Source organism: Gymnoscopelus microlampas (genome assembly GCF_963454915.1).
Source record: "Gymnoscopelus microlampas genome assembly, chromosome: 22".
Lineage (NCBI taxonomy): Eukaryota > Metazoa > Chordata > Actinopteri > Myctophiformes > Myctophidae > Gymnoscopelus > Gymnoscopelus microlampas.
In genome coordinates this window covers 31767218-31786393 of record NC_139959.1, presented here as the reverse complement: position 1 = coordinate 31786393, position 19176 = coordinate 31767218, and the positions used below count along the sequence as shown (strand labels likewise).

The following is a 19176-nucleotide window of genomic DNA, read 5'->3' as shown; positions in this document are numbered from 1 at the left end:
AACTCAAATTGAACCACTGATATAGAAACATGTTTTTTTCAACATATGTATTCAAACAAAGATTTGCACACATTTTCAGTATTTTTCTAAAATAGCAGATCTACAAGCTCATAGCGCTTTTAAGCTTGTATATCTGCTATTTTTTGGATAGCCAAATAAATAAAAAAAATGACACAGATGCTTTACCGGTCTTAATGGGTGAAAGGTGAAAGGGAAGAAGGTCTCACCTCCAGTCTGTTGCTTCCTGTAGCGTTGTCTCTCACCATGCTCTCTGCCGCTATGTGGCGGTACTTGTCGGACAGTGACAGGGGCATGTTGACCATCAGCTGGACGTCGGCCCGCACGTCCTGGGCCGACCCCGAGGACGACAGGCGAGACACCGCTCTCCTCCTCACCTCATCCAGGTGGGTCATCACCTCACTGCTCATTCTGACCAGACAAGGAAACACAATTTAGTTGTTTTTCTCTCCATCTTAACACTGTTTTACGCTAGGGTATAGCACATTATAACACTGTTTTACACTAGGGTAGAGCACATTATAACACTGTTTTACGCTAGGGTAGATAGATAGCACATTATAACACTGGTTTTGAAAAGTGCATTTACAAATAAAGATTAATCATTGTTATTACAACAGCATAAGATAGGGTGATTATAACCTCTTTTTTCTGCTTTCGCAGAGAATAGCAGATCGACCGGCTATTTTCAGCAAAAGCTTTCCCCACAATAACAGAAAACTGTTAATCACAACACCACCAGAGGTAGCTCCACTGATCACGTTCAACCCAGATTTGGCACAAACAAGGGGTTGAATTCGTTCTCAAGCTATGCAACAAAAATGTGGAATGCCCTACCAAAAGTAGTGAAGGAGTGTAAAAGTAAAGCCCTATTCTCCTTCAAAACTGCCTTAAAAGAGTACCGTCAGGAGGCTGCAATTCCAAACTGGCCCCTGTAAAAGTCATATCCTACCCCCTACCCCCCCTGCGTAGTAGTGTACATCTGTCTGTCATTTAATGTCACTATGAATTGAGTACGAAGGACCCCAATTGAAACAAGCCATAGGCTTCGCTTTAAAAATAAAAATAAACTATTTAGTTAAGCTGACCTTGCATGAACTGTACTTTCATGTGCTTTTTTTCTCTTCTAAATAAAGTATTGAATCAATCAATCAATCAATAAATAAATAAAAAATACACTAGCATAGAGCCCTGAGGGACTCCACTCAACCATATGGGGTTTAAGTGGTTAACCATTTAGGCATTTAGCAGACTTCCAAGATCAGAGTCCAGTAAGCAGAGTATAGGCATGAACCTTCATTGTGTATATTCCTGCACTATACCTGCACCCAGTGATCTTGGTACATAGAAATTGATCTATTGAAGATTCTGACTTTCAAATGTACATTTTTTGTTTTGATTGTATTGCTGTATTGTTGTATTGTGCTTTTTGCTTTGGCAATGTAAACGTATGTTTTCTCATGCCAATAAAGCCCTTTGAATTGAATTGAACCTTTAGTCAACCAACAAACAAGGTGATGATCTCCAAAGATGATAACTAAAACCTTTCCCAAATACTTAATACAAATTTAGAAGTGGCAGTCTGCTCTCTCTCTCTCTCTCTCTCTCTCTCTCTGGAGAGGAGGGGGATAGAGAGAGAGAGGAGAGGGGGAGAGAGAGATAGAGAGAGAGAGAGAGAGAGAGAGAGAGAGAGAGAGAGAGAGAGAGAGAGGGGGAGAGAGACTCCCCTAGAATATGGACTTACAAAAATGCCAAAGTTGAAAACGAAACTCAATACCCAACGGATGATGACGCATAGTCACATACAATCTGTTCTGATCTAACTGATCTACACAAGCGACAGAAGTCGTACTACAACACTGTGTTGTTTTATACTAAGCATAAGACCAACAGTCAGACACAACAACACAAAGTAGAAAGACATACTTGCTGTTAAAGCAGGTTCTCTGGTCCTCAAGCTTTCAGTTCACTGTGAGACACTTGTTTCTGTGTGTTTCCATTCCATGTGTTTGATGTTGTTGTCAACACATAGACACAATGTTAACTTTAAGTTAAAGCACACACACACACACACACACAGCCTACCACACACATACAGTTATTGAACACGGAACTCCAGTTGTAAACGTACAGTGTATTGTTGCCAGGTTTTGTGAGAGAACTAAGCAACCGGGGTCTGGGAAAACAAGCCCCCAAAGAAGCAACTTTAAGCCACATGAGCACTTTATAAAGATATATGCGTTGGCTATTTGAAAATAGCAAATCAGATATTTTCAAAAAGTATTGCAATACAATGTGGAATATAATATTTCTAACAACAAATGCTCCCTTGTACATTTATAAAAAATATATTTGAGAGCCACTGGTTGAAATAATAATTACATTTTTGGAAAGAAGCCTAAATAAGCAAGAAAACAAGATTTTTACAAGCAACTTTACAGAAGAATAAGCCCAAAGTCGCTTATAATAAGCCCGACATGGCAACACTGGCTACGATGTTGCCAATGGACGTGAGAGGAGGAGTTAAGATGACGTCGCGCCACGGGGGCGGGGCGGTTTATCACGCACAACACGCACGCGCGCTGTCTGTTTTTTTTTAACGCACACTGTCTGTGCTGTCGGGGAGTTTGTGTTGATGACATTTTATGAGGTAATTTTATACTGGTAATTTTTTTTATTTAAAGTCACTTTAGTTCTTTCTTGCAAATGGATGATCCGCTTCTTGCATTATTTGTGTGCTTTCATCAAGTTCATTCTCTTTGAAAATAATAATGTTTGTTACAAACAGCGTGGTGTAAAGTAAAGTACATGTACAACAATTTTTACTAGTTACTTTGCAGATTTTTATTATTATTACAAAACATTACCACTTTACTTTGGCTATTTTCAAAAGATTGTTATATATATATGTTATATATATTGTTATATAATACTTTTGGAATGACATTGGCATAATGAGTACTTTTACTTTTGTAGTTTTTTACTCGAGTACATTTGAATGAATTCCGGACTTAATTTCTGCATTGCAGTATTGATACTTTTACTTAAGTAAAACATTTTGAGTACTTCCACCGAATACCAAAAACGCTCGCCCCAAAACACAGTCGCCTCGGGGCAAATCCGGCGACCTCGGAAGTTGTATTCCTAAACGTAACCCCAGTAATACAGTGCCAAAACCTAACTTTATACCTAAACTTAACCTCAGTCAAACTATGCCCAACCCTAAACTTATTTCTAACCTTATGTTATCCTCAGTAAAACAAATGACAAACAAACAAAGAATACAAGAACCGCTGGGGGCGAGCGTGTTTTGGGGCGAGTGTTCCGGTTCCCCTTCCACCACTCTTTGTTTGTATTCACCGCTACGTCTCTCTCGTGGGACTGGAAATAACCTAAAGTTTGAGGAGAGACAAGGGGAGGTGTGTCCTTTATTTATTATGTCAATCTAATCTGCTGGAATCGAAAGTAAACGGATCAGGAAACAGTAAACGGCTGCAGCAGCATTAGACACTAAAGTTTGATTTCTCTTCATTCAGATCAGATTAATTCTCATTAATAACCATGTCGAAAGCGGCCGTGTTGAAGATACGGAAAGACAACGCGGTGAAGGTAAGTCGATCGCGTTGGTATTATTTGTAAATAATAATATGTTGAAATGATTTCAATGATTTGAAAATGCATCGCGTGGTGATCGTACGAAACCACGGTGTTTCGTCTAGCCGTCGTACGACGGTGTCGCTTGTTGAGAAGGACACATTATACAAGCGATAAACTAATGATGCGTTTGTTGGCTTCAATGGCTTGTAGATAGCCTTGGATCAAGATCAAATTATGTATTTGATCGATTTTGACATTTGCAGATGGTCTTGGGCTGCACCCCCCAGAGCGCCCTGGACTTTCACCAGTAAAGTCCGTATTTGTCCGAACATGTACAAATGCAAAATATAAGGTGCTTACCCGGTTGCCCCAAATGTTAACTCGGTATTCGGAGTTTCTGTGTGCACTCTGTTAGTACGTATTTTTCAATAAATGTGTTTAATCCTGTCTGTGCCTGAACGCCATTCCCCCCCTCATTTACTTCCTGTTTACATTGGGTGTAATTCCGGCTTTCACCTGATGCGCCCCCGTCACTATCGACAGAATCCGACACAGACGGGATTAAAACGCATATCTATTGAAAAATACGGTCTAATACAGTAAACACGGGTTCCGAATGTCGAGATAACACCCGGGACTACAGGGTCAGCACTTTATATGAATTATTCTGCACATGTACGGAGAAGTACGGGCTTTCCGCACGGATGTCCAGTGACGTGGCGTGAAGCCCAATATACGAAAGTAAAAGTCAGACTCGATACAATAGGATCCAAGGCTAATAGCTTGTAGATTATGTTCCTCTCGGCAAGCAACACTTGCTCTTCGACCAGAGCTACTCACCAGCTTACGACGGTGTGTGAGTGAGGTAAGGTTTATGATGGGAAGCCCCTTTCCTTCTACAATCGAAAGTAGGTCATATTACTAAACTGCCCTCCTGACCCTGCATGATAAGGGACTTATCATGATCCTGAATGTTGATGTGTGTCACTTATAGCAGTGGTTTTCAACCTTTTTTCGCATCAAGGACCCCCAAATTGACAAATATTAGCCCAGGGACCCCCAATTTGAAAAGATATGCCAGGGACTCAACCATTTAAATTTCTTGGGGGTCCCAATCTACACTGTATCACCATTATCAGTGTTAATTTAACTATGAGTACACTCTCAGAGTTACAGACAAATAAGGGTCAATTTGGTTGCTAACTATTAATTTGGTTGGGGACCCCCTGGAACCCCCTCAAGGACCACAGGTGGTCCCTGGACCACTGGTTGTAAACCCCTGACTTATAGCATTGGTTCTCAAAGTGGGGTCCGGGGACCCCAAATTAGTTAGTGCAGTGTCACAATCATTTGAACTACTTTAACCATATTTTATACTTTGGCTATTCAAAAATAGCAGATTTACAAGCTTATTGAGATTTTTGAAAAATCGTGAATATTTGTGCAAATCTTTGCATATGCATTTTTTAAAAGCGAACATTTTTAACTTGTATCTTCGCTCCTGGGGGTCCCTGGCACAAAACATTTTCAGATGGCGTCCGCAGCCAAATAATAGATATCAATTTATGGGTCCTTGACATGAAAAAGTTTAAGAAGCACTGACTTATATTATGACTACCAGTGGTTCTCAAACTTTTTAATGTCAAGGACCCCCACATTAATATGTATTTGCCATCTGTAAATATTTTGTGCCAGGGACCTAGCCTTGGATCAAGACTTATCATAGATGTGTTTTATCGATCTTGACATTTGCATAAGTAAAAGTCAGACTCGATAAAATACATCTATGATAGTCTTGATCCAAGGCTACCAGGGACCCCCCCCCCCCCCCCCAATACAAGATTTGTGTTGTTAAAATGTTTAGTTTTTTTATATATTCCAAAAATGTCACATTTTCAAGAGTATTTCAAAATAGCAGATCTACAAGTTCACAGTGCGTGCTACGTGTTGTGAGCGTGTAGATCGAGCCGATCTAACTAGGGTTAAAGTGGCTAATTCTGATAATATCAACTAATTTTGCTGGGGACCCCCTGGAACCTATTCATGGATCGTTTGGGGTCCTCGGACTCCACTTTGAGAACCACTGACTTATAATGTAATGTGTTTATTTGTTTTCTACAGGTGGACAACTTCCGCCAGTCGCTATATCAAGAGGTTTGTGCCTTGGAAGAAATTATATCAGACGCATAAACAGAAGGCCTATTATTTTCACAGGCGTTATGCTAAACACTGCATTTATTTATCTTCTCCCTGCTGCAGGCAGATAATCTTTTCTCCAACTACATCCCCTCGAAGATTGTCCTGCTGGATGGCCTGCTGAGAGTAAAGGATTTCAACATTCATTCATTGCATACAGCTTTACACATAGGCAACATTCAAATATTTTCATTCTCAGAGTAGATATCTACCATTTAACAAGACATATTCATTCTAAAAGTAGATACCATTTACATACATTCTCACAAAAGGAACCCATTGCATAACATTATGGTTAACCACTTGAACCCTATATACTGTACTTCACAGGCGCCCTTCTAGTTCCCTATACACTAAACTAGCCGATATTCAAGCTCACAACGAGTCACATAGCGACACGTTGTGAGCTTATAGTTCGGCTATTCAGCTATGGCTCATGTGTTCATGCATAATACATAAGACTGAATCTTCTGTAACATAGAATTGAGTTGTTTTGTTTTCCCCAAATAGATTTACAAACATTTTGGAATTGAGCCCTTACTCTCCATCGCACCATGTGAAATAAACCATGACTTTATATTTATCTCACATAGTTTATTTAGAAAAACAGACATAGTTTCTGCCTCATCTCATCAGGTCTTATCACTACAATCACTCTCTTTTTTTCTCTGTCAGGAGAATGCTTTCAGCATCACAGATATGACATCACTACAGGCTCCTCTGGAGATACCCATCCCAGACCCTCCTACTCCAGAGGAAGAGGTGAGACTAGATTCCAGTATGCCTATCACAATTATATAATCGCCTAATCACAATTATTTGAGATATTAATCACTATTATTATTTTTTTGCAGAATCAGAATAGTTTCCATTCATATATACAGAATATGTCATTTTTTAAATATCCTGTTTTTTCAAGATCCGCGGATCCAGTCCGGGTTTTCTTCCTAATAAAAATAGCAAAATGAACAGGAAGTTGGCATTTGTATTAAAAAAACAAACGGTACAAATGGTTCACTGTACAATGATTTCTTGTCCACCTTGGTGTTACATCATGGCAAGGTAACTACACAACCCAAACCTCTACCAAAGTGGCCTTGCCCTTTAATGCCGTACTTCATCTTACTACAGTAACACACAAAAGTAGCCAAAATAGCTGCTCTACAAGCTATTTCGGTGTTGCGATGTGATTCGTTGCAAATATGTAGAGCTGCCATTTTTGAATTTATTTTAAAGTGAAAATGGTTAAGTCTGACTGTGGGTTTTATAAATGACAAGTATTACCAAGAGGTTTTCCACCCGACAGCAACAATATTATGTAATGTAATCACATGCTAGAGTTGAAATGACCCACTTCACTATTTGAAAAGTACATGGAAATGTAGTTGCTTATATTTAGCTCAGAAACACTTGAATGAACAGGTGTGAGATTCAGACAAGGAGTTTGCTGGCGATCTTGGTTTATTGTCCACCCAATTTATCATAATTACAAAACATGCTTTTATTCCGCAAATTCAATGTTTTGAAATACTAATACCATAGCCATAATTGTAAACCTGATGTATAATGTATTGTACGATGGTGTCACTGGCTGAAAACGGCTGATCTACAAGCTTACAACATGTCGCAATGCGTTGTGAGCTTATAGAACGGACATTTTCTGTAAGCAACACCATACAAAGTATAAATTAAGCACCAGACTGTCTTTTCATGGATTATCATCTTGACAGGAAATGGAGACAGACAAAAATGAAGATGGGAAGAAAAAGAAGAAAGGTAACGTGTCACTGTTTGCGTTGTGGGAGGTCAGGCCAGGTGTAGTTTGATTACGCAACAACGACGAGTTTAAAAGAAAACTCCAAACACTTGCTTTTACAAATGGGATCATTCACTTTAAAGTTGGGTTGATGTTTGGTTTACATCAAGGCACAGTATAAACAAACTCCTTGTTCATAATTGTCATGGACCAACTTGTATTAGGCCATATGTTTTTGGTTTAGATTAAATCGTCTAAATGTCATTATACATGAGAAATAGATCGATAGTGGTGACAATTAAACAACCTCTCATTTGGCTGGAGACTACACTAAAACGGTCCCAGGACCCCACCATTAAAATCACTTGACTAGCTTATAGTCCAAATAGCAGAGACCATGTGTATCTGTACACAACACATGATAATACTTGAAAAACACTGTATGGAAATCATTTCACAAAGCCAGAAAGGTGAAAAGTGTTTGAACAGCTTTTTTCTTTTCAACAACTAATTTCTCCTCTCTCTCTCTGTTGCCCAGCTCCTAAATGTGGCTTCATCAAGGGGAATGAAAATATTGTGAAGTTGCTGGACAGAGTGAAACCAGAGATCGCTGCACTAAGAGAGACCATCATCACTGTAAGTAAGAAGTCGGGAGCCCCAATGGCACAGAAGTCTGTGCTCAATCTTATTCTTTAAAAACAATCAAGGTTGGAGGGATTTTTAAGCTCTACACGAGGAGTATAAATTACTGATACTGTAGAGACATCATGTGGTTAGATTGTAGTACTGCATGCTAAGAATGGCTACTCCTGAATCTGTTGTATCAGATCATTTATAGTGTTGCTTGGTGAAAATAACACATTTTCAAGTGATTGCATCAAGTTTTTCACTTGAAAATGTGTTAATTTTGTGAGCAACACTGTTATATGACAGTATGAATTAGGCTTTGGACTCTCTCTCTAGACTTGAGACTTTGCCTCTTTTAGCCTGCTGTGTTTTTATTCTAACTCATGTACTTTGACAGAAGGAGACTCGCTCACTGCATGGAGGTTAAGGAAAAACTCCTTAAACAAGACTTAAAGAAAAACATTTTTCTTTATTTTGAGATGCCCATAATGTGCTCGGTTCTCAGTGGATTAAAAAGCAAACGTTTCAGTCCTCCCAGGACGGAAGGTCCTGGGAGGACTGAAGGGTCTCCTTCTGTCAGTTTACCCTTATGTTTTTCAAGACCACCGCACCTGCAGTTAATCTTCACCAAAAGGACAAAGAAAAGGCGCAACAGTTCTCCTGTTCTCAACTCATGTACTTTGCCATCTGGTGCATACACATGACTGAAAATTGATAATGGAACATTAATAATGGTATTTTAATCAGTTCTATCCCCCTTGTGGATCAATAATGTTTCTAATGAATATGTTATTTTAGGTGTCATGCTGGATTCAGCACCTGATCCCAAAGATAGAAGATGGAAATGACTTTGGTGTTGCTATCCAGGTAACGTTCAAGAGACTCAAGATAATACTTTTAGGTTTATTGAATACATGGACATGAACCTTATTGTCTCTATTCTTTCACTTATTGAGTGAAAATAACTCTGGTCAAGACGTCTGATGCAGTTAACATATGATTTTATTCTGACCACAGGAGAAGATCTTGGAGAGGATCACTGCCGTGAAGACAAAGGTGGATGGCTTTCAGGTCAACATAAACAAGTAAGCTTCAGAACAGAATGGTTTCATTCAGTTGTTGGTCAAAAATAGGGACAAAAGCTAATCTACAAGCTCATAATGCATTGCAATGTGATGCATTCTGAGCTTGTAGATGGCCTATTGCCATTTTTTGGAAGAAAATATTCTAATTTTCTTATCCCTTTTTATTAAAAGCATTTTTACATTTCTTGCTCAGGTACTTCTTAGAGAGAGGAGATGCTGTTGCCAAAGCGTCCAAAGAAACTCATGTGGTAAGACATGGCGACTCTGTAGCCACCAAAATGTAACGACACACGTTCAACACCGCTTAATGCAACGCTTGTGATCCGCTTTCTTCCACAGATGGACTATCGTTCACTCGTCCACGACAAGGATGCAGCCATCTACTGTGAGATGAGAGTGATCATCTTGGACATCCGCGGCTTCTATGTAAGTTACACTTTGTGTAATCATATTTTGATCTGTGAATATAGCTGATATATAAACTGAACGTGGTTCACATTATTTTACTATTTTTATTAGTTTTTATTACTATTACAAAATTGTTATAGTAATCATTGCTGTCGTTTATTCAGTTATAGGGGTCTACCCATCTCCCCTGCACGTTAATAAACATACATTTTCAATTTGGGGTAATACTTTTATCCAATCAAGCAAGAACCCATTAGTCAACCTTCATTTTTAATGTATAGTGTGCCCGTTCCATTTTTTTCTGCCCATTTTGTTTCATCACATCCAAATTTACTCGTTTATCCTGAAACCTCCCTGAACATGTATTTTCTGTTATTAAAGAGACGGGGAGACCCGTCACCCCTGTAATAGAACACTCTATACAGCAATGATTACTATCGAAATAGAATTTTAACAACTATGACTTGCATCGCCTTCAAGTGGTTAAACAGGGTGGTATATTGTTACACACTCACCCCCCATGCCTCCATCTTTGAGGATCATTATGAACAAAAATAACCAGATTCCAATTATATCTTTTCTGCCTCCTTCGTCCATGAATCACTGTGGCTCTAACCCTTGCTCTATTGGCTGCTTGTAGCATTATACTCTGAACTTAGGCTTATTTTGTGGAATCGTTTGTTGAGTCACTCTGTTAACCCTTTAAGACCGGGAACACATGTGTCTTTTTAAGATTTTTTTGGCTATTCAAAAATAGCAGATATACAAGCTCATAGCGCGGCACCGAGTGCCGTGCTACGAGCTTGTAGATCTGCAAAAATGTTTTTTATTGTGAAAATCTGTGAAAATCTTTGAATATATACATTTTTAACTCTGTTACAACTTCTGCAGGTCCCTGGAACAAAACATTTTGATATGGGGGTCCACGGCCAAATACATATCATTTTTGATAACCACTGATATTATAGCAACATGTTTCCCCAGAAGCAAAGATTTGATTTACAAATGTTTGCTTAAAAAATATATATATTCAAAGATTTGCACACATTTTCCAAGATTTTTTAAAGAAAAAGCTGATTTACAAGCTCATAGCACGGCACATGGTGCCACGCTATGAGCTTGTAGATCTGCTATTTTTGAATAGCCCAAAGAAATCTAAAAGTGACAGATGCGTTCCCGGTCTAAATGGGTTAAAGAGTATCAGCCATCAGAAGTACTGAAAATGCCATGTTAGCCAAAAACTCACTTGTCATCACGTTAACCTTGTGTTCTCGTTCATTTGCTATAGGCGGAGCTTTATGACATCATCAATAAGAATCTTGAAAAAGTGACCAATCCGAAAGGAGAAGAGAAGCCCTCCATGTACTGAACTAGGAGACGGGGATGGTCCCATATCCTGTTAGTACAACTATGACAGATGAACCTTCATTACTAAACAAGTCACAGCTGACACATGCTGTATACACCACATCAGTCAACCGTTTTTTTCTGAAACCAGTGTGAAGCAGTCTTATAACACTTTTCTCCTTTCAAATTGCATCTGTTTAAGACAATAAACACATCCAATCCAATCAATACACATGGAGTCAAGTATATTCTGTCGTTGCAAACTCATGCAGCTTGTGCTATGCTAACAGCACATTGAGTGCCAGTTTTTTAACAATTTTTGAACCTTTTTCAAGTAGTGAGTAGTCACAAAATATTTTCAGTGATCACCGTCCTCACGGTGATCCCCTCATTACACACACAGGGGTCTCGTACAATCGGGGGAAAAACATTAGGTAATCCGTTCCATAGTTGCAGCCAGTTGAAAATAGTCGAAAATACATAGTAAAAAACTAAAAGTACACAGGAGCCGAGATACAGGCTTTTGAAGTCATAAGTTAACCAGGAAGTGGATTGGAGTCTAAATCTTCGAAAAAATGATATCTCCTGGTGCTTTTTTTTTCATATTTTTTTTCAAGAACGGTCATAACCGTTTTTGGCACTCCTCGTTTGGATTATGAAAAACGGTCCGGACTGTTTTTGGCACTCAATGTGCTAAATGCTGCTGGCCAATAGAAATACTTTAGGTTGTATTTAGATATTTGTATATGGTGTCCGGCAGTGGTGGAAAGTAACTAAGTGCATTTACACTGTACACTGTACTTAGTACATTTGAGGTATTTGTACTTTACTTGGTATTTCCAATTTCCAATACTTTTACTCCACTACAATTTGAGAACTTTAGTTACTTTTCAGATATAAACTATGATATAATGAAACATACATTAGCTACTTGAAAATAGCACATCCACAAGCTCACAACGCATCGCGTTGAGCTTGTAGATCAGCTGTTTTCAAATATTTAGTACTTTTACTTTTGGTACTGTAAGTACATTTTGATGCCAATACTTTTGTACTTTTACTCAAGTACATTTTTAATTAGGGATTTTTATATTGCAGTATTGGTACTTTTACTTAAAGGATGACTTCACCACTTTAACATATCTTCATATAATAGGTCCTCACTAATGCTCATGATAAAATGGCACCATTTTTTTCTAATCAGTCCGTCTCAGAAACCCGTCTACCAGTGACATCATCGATGGGGAATCCAAGCTAATAGAAACTGCAGGCTTTGTATTCCTGGAAAGTTGCAATGCAATAATAGATCCCATTGTTCTCGCCTTAATAAAAATCTGAATTCAAAAATTGTAATCTTTTTGGAAAAAAAATCCTGCCTAACGATGATGTCACTGGCAGACGCGTTTCTGGACTGTCCACAGCCCTCCTATGAGACAGAGACCAAGTAGGAAAAAAAAAAGTATCATTTTATCATGAGCATTAGTGAGGACCTAATTATATGAAGATAGGTTGAAAAGTGGTGAAGTCGTCCTTTAAGTAAAGAATTTGAGAACTTTTTCCACCCCTGGTGTCCAGTAATTGGTGCAAATATGAAATAGAAAGCTGAATTGTATAGTTTTTACATGTGATACAATGTAAAACAAAAATCTGTGCCGTTTTGAAAGAAGCAGGGACTGTAAGGCTGTGTCAATCTTCACGATTTATTCTTAACAAAAAGTAGTCTCATATTGTGGTTTACGCATACAATTAACACAAATGCTCAATTAGCAAACCTGATACAAAAGTAATTTCTTTTTAAACCACAAATAAAAAACAAAGGAGAACAAAGTAAGGAATGAGACGTGTATCCACAACCGAAAACAAAAACATGAGCACAGCGCTGCTCCTCCTCTACACCTCAGGACCTTCTCCTCCAGGTATGAGCTAAACAAAAGAAGAGGACAAACATTGCATTTCATCCTTAATTTATACTTTGTCACACAATTATCACAGGGCTCAACAGCATATTATCTACCGTTATGTTCTTTAAACAATGCAAAAAGATTCATGTTTTTGTTGCTGTTGAATTAGAGTGGCCTGTATTGTTAAATGAATTTCGCGACAGCTAAACCTAGATGATAATCTAATGTAGGGCTGGGCAATATATTGATATATCTAATATCGTTATATCTTCTGCGATTTTGGATATCGCAATATATGGCAAATGAGTCTTTTCTTGGATTTAATCGAGAGGATTTAAATAGTGACAATAGGCAATCTACAAGCTCAAAGTGCGTTGTAATGTGATGCATTGTGAGCATGTAGATCGCCTTTTGTCGTAATGTTTGAGAGAAAAAATAAATACAATTGAGGTATTTAGTCAAAAATATTGTTAATTAATTAATTACTTAGTCCATGTTGCCCAGCCCTGATCTAATGCCGCCCAAAAAGCACATCTAATATAAAATACTGATACTCATTAAGTACAAGTAATGTGCACATTTAACCACTTTAGTTACCCTGGTATGTCATACATACCAGGGTAACTATTTAGAACATTATTGTTCTAAAATAGCTGATCAGGCCTGGGCCGTAGTGTGACGGTCCACATCCTGTCAGCCTACTTTCCCTATCTAAACAAAAAAATAAAGGCATAAAAAGCCCCAAAAAGCCCCCAATTCAAATAGCTGATCTACAAGCTCACAACAAGTCACATTGTGATGCTTTGTGAGCTTGTAGATCGGCTATTTTCAAAATGAAGTTACAAATTTGAATCAGGAATTAGTGGTTACTATAAAGTTGACTATATCAATTTAAAACCCGGTTTACACAAATTGAATACATTCCTGTAGCATCCTCATTACCGGTAAATACAGGCAAGTAAAAACAAGATGAATATAAAATATATCTGAATATGAATCACATACCATGGTGATGTTATTGCCGTTCAGTAGAATCTGATCTAATTTAGTTATCCTCCTTCCTTCTGGCGTGAGTTCACTAAAACACAAGTTCAAGAAGAAAAGCTCATTATGAAGACAATATAGTTGCTTTTACAAAATGTGACTTAATCCAACCAGACGCATACTTACAATTCTGTCACATCCTCAAGGACCATGTCTGGAATAATAAGTTATGGAACTCAAAGAAATGCGTCTCTACAAAAGTCCAAACAGCTCCATTCAGTGCAGTACTAAAGCCCAGTCCACATGAAAGATTTGCGATGCAACAAAACCGCTACAATACGTTGCAGCGAGAAATAGCTAGCCTGGCATGGCCAGACTAATATCACTGCGTAGATACTAGTCTGGAATCTCTGTGTGGAACCTGCATTTCCGAGAGACAAATAAGAAAATGATGATAAACCCACCCCATATTTGCATACTGGACCCTGATTGGTCCCTCACAACTTCGGAAGGAGAGAAATCCAATTTCTATAGAGGATATGCGCATGCTTAAAGTGAATGGCACATCGAGTGGCAAAGAAACATGCAAAATGAGTTTAACATTGTTTAATGTTGTTTAATGCAATCAGATATGAGTTTTCTGTTTGGATGCATGGGTTGTCAAGGCCAGAAAGCATTTTTTTGACACTCAGTAGGCATTCCTGCATAACTTCCGGGTTTGATGATGATGTCACACGCATATCCTCTATAGAGAGGGGCCAGATCTAATCTGCCGAGGGCACTAAAAGAATAACACTTCCATTGTGGTCCTTTGTATTCAATTCATCGAGACATTTAATGACATATAAAACGCACATTGTTGTATTGTATTGTGAATCATTGGTGGGGACAGGGCTTAATTAGCATAATCAGTGGTCCTGGGGGGGGGGGGTGCCAGGGGGTCCCCAGCAAAATCGGTTAACATTGCGTCACAATCATTTTAACCACTTAGCTTTGGCTATTCAAAAATAGCATATACAAGCTCATAGCACAGAGTGCCGCGCTATGAGCTTGTAGATCTGCTATTTTTAAAAAAATCTTGAAAATGTATGCATATTTTTGAATAGTTATTTTTTTTAAAGCGAACATTTTTAACTCAAATCTTTGCTTCTGGGGGTCTCTGGCACAAAACATTTTCAGATGGGGGTCCGCGGCCAAATGTGTATCAATTTAGGGGTCCTTGGCATGAAAAATGTTGAAAACCACTGGCATAATGATGATACCGCATCGTGTAAAATCAAAAGACCACCAGAATCTGAAAAGGATACTGACAAAGTCATCGAAACCCAACAGGGTGCCGACGATTTCTTTGTCCGTCTTCATGACGATGTGAATGCGAGAGCCGATGCATTTGTCCACAAGCTCTGAAAAACACATCGAGATGATGAAAGGGTTAATTGGTTGATCAGGTGACATGATGACAAGTTGAACGTTTCAATCAAGACAACCAAAGCAATGTGCTTCAATGACTCATCATCAGGCTTGGAATATAAAAATAATGAGTACCCAATTAGTGTAATAGGCTCTATGCACAGCAGCCATATTGGAAAGAAATTGGGCCTCTTCTTTCTTAATAGGCTCTATTCCCACTATTCACAGCAGCCATATTATGAAGACATTCACAGGTGTTACCATGTTGGCTCACTGGAAACACTCTGCTACACCAGTGGGTCTAAAGTTGGGGTCCAGGGACCCTCATGGGCTTCCAAATGGCCCCTTAAGGGTGTGTAACTCTGAGAGTGTACAAATGGAACCAAATGGACCCGTAAGGGTCCATTTGGTTCCATTTGTACACTCTCAAGAGTTATGGGGGTCGTGGAAACCACTGTGCTACACTAAATGGAACAGAGCCTTATTAGTGTCATTGGTAACACCTGTGAAGGAAGTGATAATATGGCTGCTGTGCATAGAGCCTATTCCTTAACAGGTGTTACCAATAATACTAATATTGAGGCTCTGTTCCATTGTGGTCAAACAGAGTCAGGGTGCTGATGTTGTGCATGTTGTCTCACTGGAAACACCAGTGGGTCTCAAAGTGTGGTCCAGGGACCCTCATGGTTCCTTGAGGGGGTTCCAAATGGCCTCTTAGGGGTCTGTAACTCTGAGTTTACAAATGACCCTTACGGGTCCATTTGGTTCCATTTGTACTCTCAGAGTTATGGGGGTCCTTGAAATAAAAAAAAAGCTTTGTGAGCTTGTAGATCTGCTATTTTCAAAAGATTTTATACATTTTGAACTTGTGAAATTCTGCATAATGTGTACATCTTACTTTTGGTACGTTAAGTACATTTTGACACCAAAACTTTTGTACTTTTACTCAAGTAAAATGTTATTAGCGGACTTTTACTCACAGAGTATTTCTACATTGCGGTATTGATATTTTCACTTAAGTAAAAAATCGGAGTACCTTTTTCCCACCACTGAAAGTAACTATGTAACGTTAACGTAGTGCATCATGGCAGCCAGATAGCCATGGTTCACATGACGCTCGTCTGTCACAAGCGTCATGGCTCTACTTGTTCCTGTTTTTTTTGAAAATGTTACATTTACAACCAATACATGTAAATACACGTTCAGATTTCAAATATAAAGTGCTTACTCCAAAGCCACGGGTGTTACAAGTTAAAGCGCCCGGGTCTAAGTACCCGTATCTTCCGCATTGTTCACTAAAAAGCATTTTAATCCGATCGGCGGCCATTTATTATTTTAAAAATAATGTATCATGAGTGCAATACACCTCCCATCCGATAGGGGCGCGTGAAAGTATATAGAGAAAATTCGGAGAAAATGGCCGGCGATGGGATTGAAGAGCTTTTTATTGAACAATACGGAGGATACGTGTACTTGGACTTGTTGCGCTTTAACTTGTAACATTCGTGGCTATGGGGTCAGCAATTTATATTTGGAATCTGAACGTGTAGATGTACTGGATGTACATGTAAAATGTTCAAAAAAACAGGAACAAGTAGCGCCATGACTGTCATGGTTCAGGGCTAGGACTAAACTAAAACCTGAACGTTTACATCTCTACAACGTCCTGATCTCCTCCAAATACAACCACAGTTCGATGCCGACTAGTCACGCGTTACCCCAAATATTATATTAACAATAAATATGTCTTATTATACGAACCCAGAGGGAGCAACTGTGAGGGGTTTGTTGGCGGTGCTGTTGACGCCATGTTGGTTCAGGTTTCTGAATAATAACAGACCGAATCAATCGATTGAAGAATGGCCGGCAGTCAGGCCAGAGCAATCCAAGTAGCAATCAGACATACACACGTCGATCGATGCCTACAAATGTTCACCTGTAGAGGGCGCAGTGGAGTAAATAAAATAAAAAATCGTCTGGTGGACATGTTTTATTTTCTGCCTAAAAAGCAGTGGTGGAAAAAGTACTCAAATGTTTTACTTAAGTAAAAGTATCAATACTGCAATGGAGAAATATTCTGTGTTAGAAGTAAAGGTCCGGAATTCAAAATTGACTTGAGTAAAAGTACAAAAGTATTGATATCAAAATGTGCTTAAAGTACCAAAAGCAGAAAGTAGGCTACTCATTATGCAGAATGTCCCATTTCACAAGTTTTCAAATGTATGAAATGTATGAAAATCTTTTGAAAATAGCAGTTTATCCAGACATAATATACATAAAGCAAGGCTTGGCATTAACTTTTTGGGGCACTTGTCCTTTGGACAATTTGTAATATGTCCATATTGATTTTACGTACTATATTCACATATATAATTCAGTTGATCAGCTTTTAGAACATCTCATGGGGACAGAGCATAGAGTTAAAAAAATATGGGACAGGGCCCTCTATGTCTCGTCCGTCAGACTGCAGAATGTGCAGATGGACTCTTCAGATATCTTCCCAAATCTTGCGAGAGTGTCGGGTCAGGGAGTAGCAAACCACGCCTAATAGGAGACCATTTGTAGGATTTGTGTACTATTTCACCTCTAGTGGCTCCAATTGAGATTGTGTATCTTCCTATATTAACAATCTTTGATTATAACTCTATGGGCATCAGCTGTTTTAAACAAACACATTTGAGTCTTTGGAAAAATAGCAGATCTAAAAGCTCACAATACGTTGCAAGAGAGCATTGCGAGCTTGTAGATCGGCTATTTTCAAAACGGCCAAAATGCATATAGGGCTGAAGTGGTTAATGTATGTCTTGTAATAATAATCAAAATATGCAAAGTAACTAGTAACTCAAGTTTTCAAATAATTGTAGTGGAGCAAAAGTACAATATTTGCCTTTGAGGTGTAGTGGAGTAGAAGTACTGAAAATTTGAAATACTTCAGTAAAGTAAAAAAAATACCTCAAAATTGTACTTAAAGGGTCTACACCATGAATTTAAAAAATAATAATAATATTTAATATCATATTGTTTATGTCCCTCAAACGTTTTTCAAAAGGTTTGAGCCTAAATCAAGCCTCAGATATACTCATTCCAACTAACTTCTCTCTGGCTTATAAAGCACTTTCACCTGCAATACCACATTGTCCTGTTTGGCACGGGGCGCCATTGAGCCAGTTTGTATGCATGTTATCTCCTGGTTCTGTGTGGAAAAATCACACCCTGTGTGAAGGTAGCGGCGCCTTTGATACATTATGTCATCGATATGTGTTTATAATGTGTTTATAGCCATGTGTCACGTGAAGCTTGACCAATCACTTTGTTGACGGGTCTGACCAATCGGAACGTTGACGGGTCTGACCAATCGGAACGTTGACGGGTCTGACCAATCAGAACGTTGACGGTGAACACGGACAAAGTCAGGTATAGAGCAGGATCCGCTCGCGCCGCTAAAAACTAAAAAAAAAAAATATGAAAAAAATAAGATTCTTTTTTTTTTTTTTTTTATATATATATTTTTTGGGTTGGAACTGAAAAACGGGAGGAATTTTTCCCTGACGTGACGTAGGCAGGGGGAACAAATCTGACGGACTGTTTTCAGACCAATTTACATAAAAAACACAGATAGCCTATGAAAGCCTGCATGCTCGAAGTCAGGTATTTTTTGGAACAGAAGAGAGGTGGGGGAGACCAAAAACACACAAAAATGAAGAAAAAGTTAAAATTCATGGTGTAGACCCTTTAAGTACATTACTTGAGTAAATGTACTTAGATACAACACTGCTGCCCTACAATACATTCAAATTTAAATTCAAATTGGCATATAAACTAGTTTGATTATACTAGTATGACAACT

General features: G+C 38.6%; 3 protein-coding genes across 5 annotated transcripts in view; 1 reads left to right on the top strand and 2 right to left on the bottom strand.

The window, feature by feature from the left end:
• LOC311038883 (E3 ubiquitin-protein ligase RNF31-like) overlaps positions 1–2137 on the bottom strand; it is a 29230-nt gene extending 27093 nt beyond the window's left edge. For both annotated transcript variants that reach the window (XM_084048507.1, XM_084048508.1), the window contains exons 1-2: positions 1945–2137; positions 228–429 (exon numbers count right to left, since the gene is read on the bottom strand). In XM_084048507.1, the coding sequence (XP_083904633.1) occupies positions 228–428 (201 nt within the window). In that variant the 5' untranslated portion in view covers position 429; positions 1945–2137. The remainder of the gene's footprint in view (positions 1–227; positions 430–1944) is intronic.
• Positions 2138–2626: 489 nt separating this feature from the next.
• On the top strand, positions 2627–11264 carry psme2 (proteasome activator subunit 2). 2 transcript variants are annotated; one of them, XM_084048420.1, is made up of 12 exons: positions 2627–2668; positions 3555–3627; positions 5737–5769; positions 5875–5937; positions 6487–6573; positions 7542–7587; positions 8106–8203; positions 8993–9061; positions 9212–9279; positions 9473–9527; positions 9619–9705; positions 10976–11264. In XM_084048420.1, exons 2-12 carry the CDS (start codon positions 3580–3582, stop codon positions 11054–11056), a joined length of 735 nt encoding a protein of 244 aa, XP_083904546.1. In that variant the 5' UTR covers positions 2627–2668; positions 3555–3579; the 3' UTR covers positions 11057–11264. The 2 variants fall into 2 exon arrangements, with proteins under 2 accessions (XP_083904546.1, XP_083904547.1); XM_084048421.1 differs by lacking the exon at positions 2627–2668 and adding an exon at positions 3370–3437.
• A 1456-nt stretch (positions 11265–12720) lies between these two features.
• Positions 12721–17156, bottom strand: lsm5 (LSM5 homolog, U6 small nuclear RNA and mRNA degradation associated). The gene is made up of 5 exons (XM_084048319.1): positions 17091–17156; positions 15227–15322; positions 14106–14133; positions 13941–14013; positions 12721–12957 (listed from the first exon to the last, which is right to left on the bottom strand). Exons 1-5 carry the CDS (start codon positions 17137–17139, stop codon positions 12925–12927), a joined length of 279 nt encoding a protein of 92 aa, XP_083904445.1. The 5' UTR covers positions 17140–17156; the 3' UTR covers positions 12721–12924.
• Between the last annotated feature and the right edge of the window lie 2020 nt (positions 17157–19176).

Bases quoted from the DNA above. Each gene is read 5' to 3' on its own strand.
- psme2 (XM_084048420.1), top strand. From the start codon at position 3,580: ATGTCGAAAGCGGCCGTGTTGAAGATACGGAAAGACAACGCGGTGAAG. The intron at 3,628-5,736 runs GTAAGTCGATCG...TGTTTTCTACAG, and splicing joins GGAAAGACAACGCGGTGAAG to GTGGACAACTTCCGCCAGTC. The intron at 5,770-5,874 runs GTTTGTGCCTTG...TCCCTGCTGCAG, and splicing joins GCCAGTCGCTATATCAAGAG to GCAGATAATCTTTTCTCCAA.
- lsm5 (XM_084048319.1), bottom strand. From the start codon at position 17,139: ATGGCGTCAACAGCACCGCCAACAAACCCCTCACAGTTGCTCCCTCTG. The intron at 14,134-15,226 runs GTATCCTTTTCA...TTATTATTCCAG, and splicing joins GGGTTTCGATGACTTTGTCA to ACATGGTCCTTGAGGATGTG. The intron at 14,014-14,105 runs GTAAGTATGCGT...CTTGTGTTTTAG, and splicing joins CTTGAGGATGTGACAGAATT to TGAACTCACGCCAGAAGGAA.